The following is a 15,626-nucleotide window of genomic DNA, read 5'->3' as shown; positions in this document are numbered from 1 at the left end:
ATTATTATTATTTATTATAGTGCATGCTTTACCCACAAAGAACACCTTAAGTAATTTTCAATTTGTCACTTTTTACATCCTTTTTTTTTTATAAACCTTAATTTTTTTTTTAAAATTGGCATATTTGAAGAAGTTCTCTTTCTCTCTTTTATTTTATTTCTTTTTAGTTGTATGTGCTTTTCTCATTAGCACCTTTTGTTCTCAATTTTTCCGTTGAGATGATTTTTTCAGTTTTTGCAAGTACCGAAATGGTGCGAAATGGAGTAAAACAGGGAACCATCACCAAATGAGTTCCTCGCACGACAATTGTTGAAGAAAATTTTTGTGTCTCATCCATACGTAAACCATAGGTAATGGAAGTGAGGAGAGAGAAAGACCAATGCCATTTATGCACGTACACTGACATAATATCTAATGGGCCTACTTTTCATTATATACTGGCAAAAAAATATAAAATAAAAAAAAAAAAAAAAAAGGGGCGAGAAAGGGAGAAAGGCAAGCAGACCTGTTACTATAGCTAATTTTTTATTCTTGGAGAAAACATAAACAGTACGTAACCCAAGTGAATAAAACTAAAAGAAGAATATAATACATGGGTGTATATATACACACACATATATATATATATACATATATATACATATGAAATACATTATGTGTTTATGAGGAGGGGTGTAGTTACAATTGTAGAACTTGCACAGAAAAATGATGATATCGGATGGTAAAGAACGACCTGAGGGGTCAGTCTGTCAGACCGAAAGGGAGAAAATCAATGAGGAAGATATGTACGTAAAGGAGAACGAGAACTACAAGCACGATAAGGGAGAGAATCCAGATGAATATGACCAATATGATGACTATAAAGGAATCAGCTATGGGGTAATCTTAAAAAAAGTGGTTAGGAGGTGCATAAATGATTGGTGTCTTTTTTGCGAAAGAGTAGACAACGACAATGGTGAAAATTACCATAACCTTCGAAGTGCACTAATACAATACTGCAGGCATATGAGGGAATGTTTTTTGAAAGTGTTAGAATTAGATGCATTTCGAAAGTACTACAAAGAAATAAATGAAATTGTTAAAGAACTTTTTGAATATAGAGAAAGTTATAAGGAACTAAAAACCAAGTATCAATATGAACTATATTTGTGTAAATTAAAACTGATGAATTTACAAATAAATGAAAATAACATTCTATGTGCCTTAGATGTGTTAGCAACAGGTACGTATACTAGATTCCCTACACTTTTTAAAGAAATTTTAAGTAATCCAACAGATTCTTTTATCCCCAATTTAAATGTGAATGAAATAAATATTTTGAAAAAAAGAATTGTTGATGAGTTTTTAATAAATTATTATTCATCAAGGATACCAAAAAATAAAGTTAATTTTATCTTTTCTGATGGATTTATAGAACTAGATATAATTAACGAAGTAAAGGTTTCATTTATTACCGATTTTGTAACCTGGAATATGGTAAAAGCAGATATATCATTTCTTAATCAAATGAATTTGCATTCCTCTCACAATGCAAATCTTATCAATTTGCTGACCTACGCAGTTATGCAGAAACTGCAAGAGTACCACGCGCCCCCCTCATCTCGAACTCAAGATGAAGCTCCTTCGATAGATAAACAGTTTAGAGAAACATCAGGGGAAAAGCACTTTGATGATGCGAACGGGGTATGTGATTACGACAAGATGCACATCTTATCGAAATCTATCGATTCAGATTATGCTGACCAGAGGAGCGACTCAGATTATGCCGATCAGAGGAGCGACTCAGATTATGCCGATCAGAGGAGCGACTCAGATTATGGTGGCCAGAGGAACGGTTCAGATTACTCAGATCAAGATAATCAAAACCACAGAAGTGACGATGATAGCGGCGAAAGTGATGACTTTCTGTTGCAATCCGAAAAAAAGAGTAAATATAAGCAGAAATATTCCTCACGAATGGGAAGAATAGAACAACATTATCACAAGGAGATGGAAAAGAGAACGAAGAGAGAAGAATTGCCATGCAAAGATATATTATACGAAATTTACAAAGTAAGTCATTTTTATTGCAATGTACAGATTATGGAATTTTTCAAAGGGTGTATTAATCAGTACAACTCCTTTAATTATCGGATAAAAAAATTTTACATTTTTAAAAAATTTCGAAACAATACAGTAGAAGTAACACCATCTTGTTACAATTACAACATGAGTGATAAGGAGGTAGTGCTTCACTTGGATATTCATTTACACGAGTTTGAATTGAGCAAAGGAATATATGAATTTTTTGAAAAAATTCCTTTACATGACAAAAATAATGAAAAAAAAATTATCTTAAAATTTGTTTTAAATAACGCAAATGGAAATATAAATGTATTTCTGTGGCCTTTTAGTTTTTTTAAAAAAGAGAAAAAAGAAAAATTATCATTTGACAGCATTTTGTCTTATTATGAGTATATTTTTTGCCATTTTTTAAAAAAGAGGATGAAAAAACTCTTTGTCTTTGACCCTCATTATATTCACTTGGAAAATTGGCTAGCTCGTGTATCCAATTGTGTCACGTGTTTTTTGTTTTCCATTCTGAAGGAATTCTCCATAATGGATGGTGTGAAGGGGGATGTTAAAGGCGAAGCGGTAGATAGTGTGGAAGAATCTGTTGATGGAATGGAAGCAAGGAAAAAAAAACATGGAAAGAAAAAAGGTACAGCTGACTTTGGATCAGGGAGAAAGGGATCACTAATCTATAAACCATACTTTGATAACCACGCGAGGGGAAGTGAAACCTCCTTCGAGAATAACACAATAGGAATTCATGAGTTGATCCAAGACTACTTCTTCGATCTGAGCTACATCCGTGAGCAGATAAGGAGTGTTAACGAGCATGGAATGAAAAAAAAAGGAAAAAATATCAAAGGGGGAGAAAAAGAAAAAAATCTTCTGCAGGATAAAGAAAAAGAGGCAGAGGAAAAATTATGCAATGTAGGTAGAAGTAACCATTTTGGAAATTTACACAACAACAAATACACGACGCCCTTAACAAATCGAATAAAAATAATAAGGATAAAAAAGCGAAACTGGAATTCATACCTACTGAAATACATATTTTATGAACAGAAAATTCAATTATTTTTAAATAGACAAAGTGAAAAGTTTATTTTCATGTGCAATTGGAATAAGGCATTCATTAATGTGATCAGTCTTAACTATGATTTAAAGTTAATGATTTATGTAATATACATATTGAAACGTTTTTCTCTTTATGTATACATGTATAATGAATTAAAAGAAAGATTGATTAAAATAAAGGCAGGAAGATTTTTCAATTTTGAATTTGCGAATGATGAATTTTGTCCTTGTTTTCATTTTTATAAATTAAAATTACATGACTTTTTAAAAAAATACGACTACTCATCGAATATTGTTTTAACCAAATTCCTTCAAAGCTTTTTCTCATTCATTGATTTTTATTTTTATCTACCTTACCGTGAAAATTTTCATAAATCTCACTTTTCCAATCTCAGACAAGATGTCATTGAGGAGAAGAAGTCTCAGGAATTTGAAACATATATCCGTGAATTGATCAAAAAAGGAGACAAATATGCGCGCGAAGCAAAGGGGGAAAAATATACAGAGGACGCAAAAGAGGAAAAATATGCAGAGGGCGCAAAAGAGGAAAAATATACAGAGGATGCGAAAGTCGAATTTGATAAGCCAAACCATATGCATCGCACAACAACAGGTAGTAGTAAAATGGGAAGAAATAATCACGATGAGCGAAGTCATATGTTTGAAATGATGAATTTAGGCAGTTCTCAACAGAAATTCGAAGGAAATATACCTAACGAGAGTAATTATCATAATATGACTGAAAAAGGAGGAGAGAAAGAAACACAAGATAAATTCTCATTTAGAAAAAATTTCGTAACAATTTTATATTTCACAATTTACACTTATGATAACACACCTCTTCTCTTGTGCATGATGATCGAAAGGGATTACATATTTCACACATATATTGTTATATCTTTTGAAAATAAAAAAATAATTTCAGAAAAAAATAAAACTGGTACGGAACAGAAGAAAAACAAAAAGGGAAAACTATTTTTCACAATACCCCTAATACATAGAACTTATCCCATTGGGGAAAATATTAAACATTATCTTAACAGTGTTCGTGATTTAGTAAACATATTTTCAAATATGTTTTCCAATTTGAGTAAGATTTTACAGATGAATTACAAATGTGCAGTTTTTTCCAATCAGCTCTGTTTTTCCTCATCTAAGGGAGGATCATCGTATAGGATCACGTCTTTTCAACGAAGCAAATCAGATACAGGAGTGGGGAAAAAGGTAGAAGGAGAAAAGAGCCAGACGAAAAGCGAAGGCGAGAGCACGATTCGACTTGGCTATGACAAGATGTATTTCCATTTGAGAAAAGAAAGAAAGAAAAATTTTCTTGATTTGCAATATTTCATTAATAAGAAAAAGTTCACGAATGAACATACGGGGCAAGATGAACGGAGTGGAACGAAAGAGAAATATCCACATGACTACATCAGCAACTACATGCTGCATCTATCATGTGCAGTAGATGAGGAGGAGTACTACTTGAGTAAAGAATATATGAACAGTCAGGTGAAAAACAAATTTTCCTTTTTGATCAGAATACACACTAGTGGATCCTTTTTTTTTAAAATCCCATTAAGATGCAAGAGATTTATGAAGATAAAAAATTTAAATGTGCTAAAAAACAATGACGTATCTTTTTTATGTGCAAATGTAGTGATAAATGCAAAAATTCAGGAGATAAAAATGACCCAAGTGAGCGAAAATCAAAGTGATATATCGAAAGCCAATTCAAATGGGGATGACACATTCGAAATGGGCAGCGAAGGTGAAAAGGAACGAACACGAGTTTCAAAAGAAATAAATTCTCAACACGAGAAAACAAGTATAACCAAAGATTGGGTTCAGCTAAAAAAAATGTATGTAGTAATGAAAGACGAATGTTCACCAAAAAACATTTTGTACCTCTTTTCGGTTCTGAGCAAAATATTCTCAGTTATGAATATTTTTACAGAACTTTATTGTTTAGAAAAAATATTATCCTCAGATATATACATCTCTAATTGCCATTTGATGAATATCAGTGTTATCCATCATTGTGGATATAACAGAGAAATTGCGTGCTCAGTCAATTTTAACATTCTTAGCAATGATGAGACTCTGACAAAGGGAGATGGTGATGGTGGTTTCACTAGCATCGCGACATGTAATAAGCAACAAAGTGAAAAATCAGAGGACTCTTATAATGTAACCTTAGACAAGGAGAAGAAAAATAACTTTTTAGCATGCCCAATAAGGACAAATAATAATAAAAACTTGATGAACAAATATAAGACGAATGGGAAAAAATATAGCAATTATGAAAATTGGGATGAAGAGAACTTGATAGAAAAATTACTTTATATTGATATTTCATTCAATTCTCCTTATGAATGCATTAATAAATTATTTTTACGAGAGAAGAAGAATTTTGATCTGTATATAAAAAAGAAGAAAAGTATTTTTAGACTTCTAAAATTCATATTTTTAACCTTTGAATTTCATTACAATTTTCACATTTTAATTAATAATACGAGTAACCATTTGAATAAAATAAATTTTTTACATCAAATGAATTTTCTCCATCATTTCGATTTTCACTATGTTAATCTCTTAACTGTCATTTTGGCATTTAAATCTTTTAAAAATGAAAAGAAGAACGGGCTCTTATCTTTTTATATAATACTTCACCCAGAGCACTTTTCCAAAATTCTGATTATTCCGCACTATGACACAGTTTACATGAACAAACATCACACGAGGGAAGTCTCCATAAAAAAATTTTTTAAAAAAGGGAGACATTTATTTCGGGATTTGGAGAAGATAAATTATTCACCTTTTCGAAGGAGTCCTGATATGGATGGTGAAGATGGGAAACGAGATCAAGTAATGCTTCAGGTGGAGAAACAAACAGAGGAGGGGACAAAAAACAGTGCTGGGAAAAGTGCTTTATACATTCATTCGTGGGAAGAACCCAGAAAAAATAATCACAGGCAAGGCTTTTTTCCCGATTTCGAAAAGCATGTAAATGTGAACAGCGGCCTGGATAGAGACCAGACCAACGACCCGACCAGCGACCCAACAAAGCACCCAACCAACGACCCCAATAGCACATCGTTCGAGAAAGGAACAGGAGATCAAGTACACTCCAAAAGAGCAGAATCCTATATGATGTACAGAATGAACAACAGGATTCCCCCATGCAATCGCATAAAGATTGACCATATGGATGAAGAAGAGTTATTTATCTATTTATTTTTACAATTTTGTGACATCATAAATTTAAAAAGTACAAACTCATGTGCAAACTACCCCTTGAGTCACAGCAAATATAGTAATAATGTACATTCATCAGGAGACAATGACATTTTTTTGGAAAATACACAAGAAGATAAAATATTTGGAGATGGCATATTCATGAATGATTTAAAAATATTCGAAGAATATGACATGTTCATATTAAATATAAAATACTTGTTTAAAATAAAAAATCAAATTGTGTTATCTGAAATTTTTTTCGTCCCACCTATTTTTCTCTACACTACACTGTATACACTTGTAGACCACATAAGAACGTTAAAATATTGGATTCTTTTGATATATGAACTTAGAGTTCATTACTCAGATATTACTCTGACGAGTTCAGAGATAGATGACGTTTTTCAATATGTTACTGCTGTGAGGAAGCCAGGTACCCCAACAGTTACTCACGAGAAACCGTTATCAAAAGGGACAGATGAAAAAACTGAAGAAACAAAAAATGAAGGAGAAGTAAACGCGGTAGAAAAGATGAACTCCACAAGGGATGGGCAATCCGATATGAATAATCAAAGGGAGGGAAAAGTTGCTAATATGAATACCTATCTAAAGGAAGGTAGTGAGCATGGTGAAAATGGTAAAAATGGTGAAATATTCATACACCTTGTATGGTTTATGTATAGCACCAAAGATTTTCACCTGGATACATTGTCATTTGGAGAGTGTAAAAATCATAAGAGAAATTATGAATACTTTTTATGCAGCAAGAAGGAGGTAATTTCCGAACATTTATACGAATCTAGTAATGACCCAAACACGGGTCAGCATAAAAAGATAAAAAAGAGTGAAGAAGATGGAAACGACAGCATGAAAGGAAATTCATGTGACAAAATAAAATCAATGGAAGAAACACAAAATGGAAAATATGAAAATGTAAGGACTAGTCTAATCAAAACAAAGAGGGAACAAAGAACGACCAATGAAATGGGTAAAGAATTTGTGATAAACAAAATGAACTTGGACAAATTAAAATATATGGTAAATGCATATTCTCATATGATTGATGATATATTTTTGAAAGAGAAATCACAAAAAATATTGCTTGGGAAGGATTTTATAAAAAAAGCGTACGCCTTACGAAATTTGGAGTTAAAAAGTGGGAACGTTTTAAGGAAAAGACGTGTGCATATTTGGGATGAAAAAAAAAATACAAAAGTGGACAACACTTATGAGGAAGAAAAGGTTGAATTTGACTTCGAAATTGGAAGCGCAACGTCCCTTAAGAGGAAAAGAGATACATGGAATGGTCATCAGGAGGAGCAAAATGATTTTGAAAATATATTTTTTTTTAATGACGAAAAAGTTTTGAACATGGACAAAAATAATTGTTCGATAACACCTGACTGTTCAGGCGAAAACACTTACAAATGGGACATGCACTATTTGACGAACTCAATTGGGGTATATTTTGAAAACGTTGGAGAAAACGTGGATGAACAAGATTCTTGGTTTTATTACGTCAGGAGAAGAAGGGGAAATCATAATCAGGAAAAAGAGAGAAAAAGAAATTTTATTCTTGCAGAGGAAAATATCCTGAAAATAAATTCAAAAATTAATTCAGCCCTCAATATAATTTACAAGTATATAAGAATATGGCTACTAAAAATGAAGCACATCAGTGTTATTTCCTTTTTTCGCGTAATCAATGACATAATAACTGATAAAAAGAAGATTTTTGAACTGTCTTCTTTACTTTTCAATTGCGTCCTGTCCTACCAAGAGCATTTACAATTTTGGATGTTTCGAAATAAAGAAAATTTATTAACGCCTTTTGTTGAAACTGAGTTTCTCATTGAGGGGATTGGCGAGCCTGCACCAGAGGATGTGTTGTATGGAAAAGAAGCAGAAAAAGCATCCATGAAATGGATCGAATTGGTTGTTCCATTGTTGAAAGATGTTCAGGAAAATTATCTCATTAAACATAGGAACAACAATTGCATAAGAACAGTTAACCCTAATTGTGAAAGAGATGCAGAAGCTTGTGACCAAGGACCCCATACTGACGACTTGGAAATTCCAAGTAGAGAAAAAAAAAATATCGTCGTAGGACGAGGGAATGGCAATAGTCAAGAAGAGGATTGCCATTCAAATTTCACTAATGATAAAATGATTAGCATAAATTATAAAATGTGGAGATATATGCCATTTCCTTTTAAAAAAAATATATATAAACAGGAATTTCCAGACATTTTAAACGAAACGAATGAAAGTGTTCCTCTCACATTCAAAATACCATCATTGCTTCAAATTAAGAATTTAAAAGAGGTTTATATAAATAATGAACAGTTTGTTAAATTTCTTATGAATAATAAAATCGATTTGAATATTGCTCATCAGCGTGTTATGAAAATTCTACAAAAATACAATCTGATGGCAAATTATTCTCTTGTTGCTACTCAAACCATCCTTCACAGTTCTACCTTTGAGTTGTTGTTAAAAGGGAAGAACAGCAAAACAGCAGAGGATTCTACACCTCCTGTGTGATAGGATCGTGATTCGAGTTATAGTGACCAGCCTTGGCAACTGTAAAAAGAAGTACCACACACAGTTACAATACATTAATTTTTTTTTTTTTTTTTTTTTTTTTTTTTTTTTTTGCACCAGTAGGTGTGCTTCCTTACACGTATGAACTTTTAAAAATGATATCAAATCGTTTTCTTTTATGTGAAAAGAATATGTTCGAGTTGTTATAAACAATATTTAATATTATTTGTACATATATGCCAGCATGCAAGCAAATATATATATGTATATATAATAACCCCTGAAGCGCGAAAGTTTTACACAAGCAAAAAATTTACTACTGCTTGTGGGTGAGGAGAAAAAAATAATTAAAGAAAAAAACACAAACAAGTATGGGCGTTGTTACGTGTGTCATATTATATGGTACATTGCATGTGCAAAATACTTAAGACAAAAAAGGCTTAAAACTTTTTTTCGTTGGGCATTTTGGGCGTCAAAAAATGAGCTGGTAAAAATGTGAAGTATTAAAAATGAGCTGATAAAAATGTAAAGTGCTAAAAACAAAACATAGAAGAAGGCACATATCAATAAAAACAAAAAAAAAAAAAAAAAAAAAAAAAAAAAAAGAAAAAAAAAAAAAAAAAAAAAAAAAAAAAAAAAAAAAAAAAAAGGGAGAAAAAACGAAGGGGGAAAACAGAATGAAGAAACACAACATGTTCTCCCATTTTGTTTCCCTCCTTGGTACACACCCCTTTTATGCAACTTACATGAATTGTTCGCCGAGGGAAAAATATTGCGACATAGACATCCTTAACCAGTTGCAAATGAAAAATAAAGTACCTCCTTTGGAAAGCATAAATATCAAAAGGGGGAAGCGATGCGCTAATAATATATTATTAACACGTTATAAAAATTTTGTCATAACTTTTAATGAAAAAAAAAAAAAAAAAAAATATTTAAAAGAAAATATAAAGGGGGTAAACAACAAAATATATTATGAAAATAATTTTCCAAAAAAAAATCAAGTACTACAGAAGAGGTACAATTACTTTTTAAGTCCTCAAATTGTTAAGTGTGATGGAAAGGATAATTACAAATATGTTAATAATAAAGGGGAAGATGGTGGTTTTTTTGTAAACAATAAAAGCTATAAGAATGTAAAGAGTAAGAAAATTACTCTCGGGAAAGAAAAGAAAGACCATGTAAATCAAGGCGAATTGGGACATCCAGACAGCTTATGTAGTGAGAATGTGAACGATCATTTGAACAGTGAGACAGAACTATGCAATGATACACCAAGTGGAGGAGAAAAGAAAGCAGAACTAACAGAAGATGCATTTAATTTTATTGAAAGCATAATAAAAAAACATAAAATAGTTCTTTTCATGAAAGGAACAGCATTAAACCCGTTTTGTAAATATAGTAAACAAGCAATACATATTTTAAAGTTAAACAAGGTCAAAGAAATACGAACTGTCAATGTATTGGAAAATGAACAGTTGAGAAGTTCTTTAAAAAATTATTCCCAATGGCCTACATTCCCACAGTTATATGTCAACGGAAATTTTGTTGGAGGCATAGACAAATTGCAAGAGTTACATGACAATAAAAAATTAAAAGACATACTGGAGCATTGATAATGCACTTTAATTGGATAATCAAGTGATTTTATGGATTCACACATATGAAAGAAGGGGGAGAGGGGGGGGGGGGGGTATCCATTTTTCTGTTCCCATGAGATGCCATAATATGTATTTTAAAGAAACCCAGTGCACCAGCGTCATCGCAAGTGCACTTGGATGTGCATGTATATGCATATACTCATCTACCTATCTATTTTCCTCTATACATATATGCATATATGCATATATATAAATATATAGATATTGAGAGATATACAAATGTGTGCTGCTTGTGTTTGGATGCTTCAAAATGAGCACTATTAAAAGAGGGAGGAATAACGAGGAATCACCTTCCCAGGGAATGGACTTCCAGAAACAAGAAAAGGACCCCACAATTTTCCCACGTGTATTTTATCCCCATTTGTGTGAATGCATGTATGTATTATTAAAAACAAATGTGTTTCAAATAAGTTAATAGTTAAACGTGAAAAAAAAAAAAAAAAAAAAAAAAAAAAAAAAAAAAAAAAAAAAAAAAAAAAAAAAAAAAGAAAAAAAAAAAAAAAAAAAAAAAAAAAAAAAAAAAAAAAAAAAAAAAAAAAAAAAAAAAAAAAAAAAAAAAAAAAAAAAAGTGTTTCAAAAAAGTTAAAAGTTAAACGTGAAAAAAAAAAAAAAAAAAAAAAAAAAAAAAACAGAAAACAGAGAGCACAGAGCAGAATGGGCTTCAAAAATGATGTAAAAAAAAAAAAAATGAAAGGCACAAATTCAAAGAGAAGCATATAGTTCTAAGATCAGAAGAAGTTTCTGGAACTACGAACGCTTCCACTGGAATTTGAAAAGTTATAAAAGAAAAAAAAAAAAAAAAAAGCACAACGATTAAGGCAAACATTTTATAGACAACTTGCACGACTTTAATGAATATGAGATGATTTACGTAGGTAAGTGAGTATGGGTGTTTCCTCACCTTTGTATTCTACGTACTACACGTTCTGCATTAAAAAGTAGTTAAGAGATATATATACACACACATATGTGTGCAAATATAAGTGTGCATATTTTTTTAGCATAGAAACTGCAAACTTCATGATCTGTTCAGGCGGAACGATAAAAAAAAGACAATTCCGTTTTCAACATCATCAAGTAAGGCATCTTTTGCAAAATTTACGCTAAACGAATAAGAGTAGCATTAAAAAAAAAAAAAAAAAAAGTGAACATGTCAAAATATAAGGTTGAAGAAATCATAAGGGAAAAGCTTCCAAATTATATGATCCTTTTTTGGAATATAAAAATGAAAAAAAGAGTTATAGTGATCAAAAAACTGAGATAAATATTCGCTGTAAATCATTTTTTCTCCATACACCAAACTGGATTCAGGTACGTAAGCAAAATGGAAATTGTTATCATTAAACAATTGTTCTTCACTGGAGTTCGACGTTGTTTCAGAGGTTTTATCAGTAGAAGTACGTGTGAAATTCGTGCACGAATTTGTTGTACACTTGTTAAGGTGATCCTTTTGAACTTCCTTGTCGACCGATCGAATTGAACTATCGTGCAAAGCTTCACCTTTTCTGTTATCCCCCTTATTTACTAAAAGAAGGTAGTGCACAGAATTCTGAAATTTCGATGGATACTCCAAGAAAATATAATATTTCCACGCACTTGGGGCGTAGCATATGTAATCCCAGCTGACAACCACAGCTTCATAGTTCCAGTAACGATGTCTCACAATATTCCCAATATGAAAAATGGGAGTTCCTTTGTACATTCTTTTTCGTACATAATTTCCTAGCCCGAAATCATATTGTACACCAAATTTTATTTGGGTATTCAATGGAACAGATTCAAATGTATGTATGTTTTTTTTCTCTTGCATTTCTTTTTTTTTTTCTTCAAATTCCTCAAAGTACAATTGATCTTCCTCACTCATGTATGGATCGTTTTGTGAATTTATACCCTTGTCATTGTCATCCTCATTAAATAACCGAACCCTTTGAGCACTAGCTGCATATACATTTCTGAAGCATCTTATAACTTCATTTTCTGATCCCACAGATATGTGCAAAGTCGGATGGGCACAAAGAAAAGGGGAAGTAACATGCACATAGTAGTGACATTCTGTTGTTTGAAAAACATTAACTATTTTTGTTTCAGTCTCATTTTGATAAAGTAAAGAACAATCGAAATACATAGTTGTTATATAATCATACACTTCATCTAAATAATTTTTACATTTCCCTCCTTTTAAATCAATAGCTAAAGCCTTATAAAAATTTTCATTTCCATATTTTAATATTTCTGCTGGTTTATTTATCATGTATGTACTTATGTATGGAATTCGATCCCAAGCAGAGGAGAAAAAGGGATTATATCTTCCATGGTTCGATAGGTTCAGATGTTTGCTATCCATTGTGGGATTCTCCTCTCTATGCTGCATATTATTGTGATGACTATGGCTGTTTATATGAGTGTTCATATAATTGTGAGCGTTCTTTTTTGGGGAATCGCTTCCTTTTTTAACATCATCTTCCTTTTGGACATCTGTACTCTTGACCCCCTGAGCTGATGACAGGGATGACATAGTCAAAGAGTGAGTCAAATCGGATGAGCCATCGATCTGGATAGATGATGATGGTGAATTATCATGAGGGGGAAAAGAAGGACTAGCAGCATAAGGAACTGCATGCTCTATGTTTCTCTCTTTCTCTGTTTCACCTGCGTCGTTTGTTTTGTTTTCCCCGTTTGACTTGTTTGCCTCGTTTGTCTTGTTTTCCCCGTTTGACTTGTTTGCCTCGTTTGTCTTGTTTTCCCCGTTTGTCTTGTTTTCCCCGTTTGTCTTGTTTTCCCCGTTTGTCTTGTTTTCCCCGTTTGACTTATTTGCCCCGTTTGCCCCGTTTTCCTTGTTTGCTTCCCCTTCGTGTCCCGAGGGCCCCAACGAAATAGCAGCAGATGGTGCAGTTACACTTTTTTGTGAACTGGGATAATTTTGAATATCTTTATAAAGTCTATAATTCTTTTGAAAAACAGGAAATGCATCGTACATTTTTTCGTAAAATGGTTTTCCTTCATTTATTGAACGATCAGAATGGCCTAACAAGGTAAGGGGATATTTTACTAATCCATATTCATCTTTCTCATACTTAATGACACTATATGGTATGCAAACTTCGTATATATATCCATCATTCTTACTGTACTCGTGACATTTATTCACTAAATTTTTTAGTAAAAAATGGTTTGGCGGATTTATTGTATCCGTGTAATTACAAAACATGTATGCACTTAGTGTTATGCGATACAAGTGTGTTACATTTGGGAAAAAAGCATTTAGAATTTGATTAAGTTTATCCTTTAACGATTTGAAATAGCTATCACTGTATTTATACATAGAAAATGTTTTAAAAAAATAAGATTCGTTATTCGTCAACTTGTTTAATATAATTTTATAAATGTTTCTCAAATTTGCATTAAGACGCTTATAAATTTCGAAAAAACTTGGATAATAAATCCTATGTAATTTTTCAAAACTATTAATTTGTAAATTGTTGTTTCCACATATGTAAAGTGCTTCAAAGAAATAAGTCCCATCTGTGTAGTATTGAACCACGGTGTTATTGGCAAACATCAAATCTTTATCATTCAAGTAGCTCGAGATGGATACATGTCTTCTGTTAGAATCGGGTGTTTGCACTCTGTTCGAATCGGGTGTTTGTATTATGTTAGAATCGAGTGCTGGTATTCTATTCAAATCAGATGCATCTGTTTTGTGCTCACTTGAGAATTGACTATCATGACCCTTTTTGGTAATAAAGGACACATACTTGTTGAGGCAAATTTTCAAAATATTTTCACTAGAAGAACTATATGAATCAATACATACATTTTTTATTGTTAGCATCTTTCCTTTTATCATATGATTTTTTATCTTTAATTGTTCATTCACATTGCTGTATATTCTATTCTTATGATAAGCATTAAATTTGTGTTTATAAAAAATATAGTCATACAATTTTTTGAAATTACATTGTAGCGCTAACTGTCTCTTATTGTTTTTACTTCTTCCTTCGTGTGATTGCCCATAGGATTTTTTCTTCTTTCCAGGATTCCTACCCTTTGCTCTTGTATCTCCTCGTTCGTTTTGTCCTCCTAAAACGGAACGATCATTATTGTATTTGGTGTTGCCACTGCAGCTGGTGATGCTGCTCCCCCTCGTCCAGTTACTCTCATCGCCATCGTGTCTGCGTCTACATGCTTTGTTTATACTTCCACTCATTTGACCTACCCCCAATGGATTCGATAAAAAAGAATCATTTTTTCCAGACAACTCGTAATATATCCCCATGTCTTCAGAATACTTTATGAGGTAATTACTTTGATGTAATTTTTCTTCTACATAATTATTCATCCCTTCTGATGCATTTTCTGTCTTTGTAATTAAATCTATTTCGTCACAAGCTGTCATCAGCTCCTCTTCCTTCACTTCACCAGAGTGATTATCATTGGGAGAAATTCCATTTTGTGTGCTAAGCAGGCAAAGATAAGAGTCATTTCCTATTGTTACATTGGTATATTTATACGATCTGTCAATTTTCAGGAATTCGCTAGGTATAGTAAGATCTAGTTGTATTTGATATTTTGTATTTAAGAAGCATACGCACACTAGTATGTTTCTCGTTACTGCAACTAGAAAAAGCGCACGCCTAAGTACAAGCACAAGCGACATTTTTTTTTCTCCTCTTTTATACTTTTTTTAAATAGATTAAACACATTCATTATATATGCATGAACGGTTGTAGTTGTGTGTGTGTGTGTGATTTTTTTTTTTTTTTTTTTTTTTTTTTTTTTTTTTTTTTTTTTTTTTTTTTTGGTTGTTTTTTTTTTTCTTTCCCTTTTTCCCTTTTTTTTTTTTTTTTAGATTTTTTTTTTTTTTTTTTTTTGTACTACACATTTTCATAGTCGTACGATGTTTGCTTAGTTGGAGTAGTCCTGACATTTTCTTCCAAATTTATTTTTAATTTTTTACAAAGAAATTCTACGACCCTACAATTCGAATGCGTATAATATAAGTCTTTATATAGTAAGCATTTTTTCTGCAGCATTAATATATATTTCATTTCTCAAATT

The 15,626-nt window shown here is 31.9% G+C and overlaps 3 protein-coding genes across 3 annotated transcripts; 2 read left to right on the top strand and 1 right to left on the bottom strand.

The window, feature by feature from the left end:
• Window positions 1-705: 705 nt before the first annotated feature.
• On the top strand, window positions 706-8,907 carry PGO_010770 (Cg2 protein; the record flags this gene model as incomplete). The annotated part of the gene is made up of 1 exon (XM_028685717.1): window positions 706-8,907. The coding sequence occupies one exon, from the start codon at window positions 706-708 to the stop codon at window positions 8,905-8,907; it is 8,202 nt and encodes a 2,733-aa protein (XP_028541518.1).
• Window positions 8,908-9,584: 677 nt separating this feature from the next.
• Window positions 9,585-10,523, top strand: PGO_010760 (glutaredoxin-like protein; the record flags this gene model as incomplete). Its single annotated transcript, XM_028685716.1, has 1 exon — window positions 9,585-10,523. The coding sequence occupies one exon, from the start codon at window positions 9,585-9,587 to the stop codon at window positions 10,521-10,523; it is 939 nt and encodes a 312-aa protein (XP_028541517.1).
• A 1,198-nt stretch (window positions 10,524-11,721) lies between these two features.
• On the bottom strand, window positions 11,722-15,225 carry PGO_010750 (Cg1protein; the record flags this gene model as incomplete). The annotated part of the gene is made up of 1 exon (XM_028685715.1): window positions 11,722-15,225. One exon carries the CDS (start codon window positions 15,223-15,225, stop codon window positions 11,722-11,724), a length of 3,504 nt encoding a protein of 1,167 aa, XP_028541516.1.
• Window positions 15,226-15,626: the final 401 nt, after the last annotated feature.

The sequence above is a fragment of the Plasmodium gonderi genome (genome assembly GCF_002157705.1).
Source record: "Plasmodium gonderi DNA, contig: Chr01, whole genome shotgun sequence".
NCBI classification, from domain to species: Eukaryota; Apicomplexa; class Aconoidasida; order Haemosporida; family Plasmodiidae; genus Plasmodium; species Plasmodium gonderi.
This window is presented reverse-complemented; position numbering and strand designations above follow the sequence as displayed.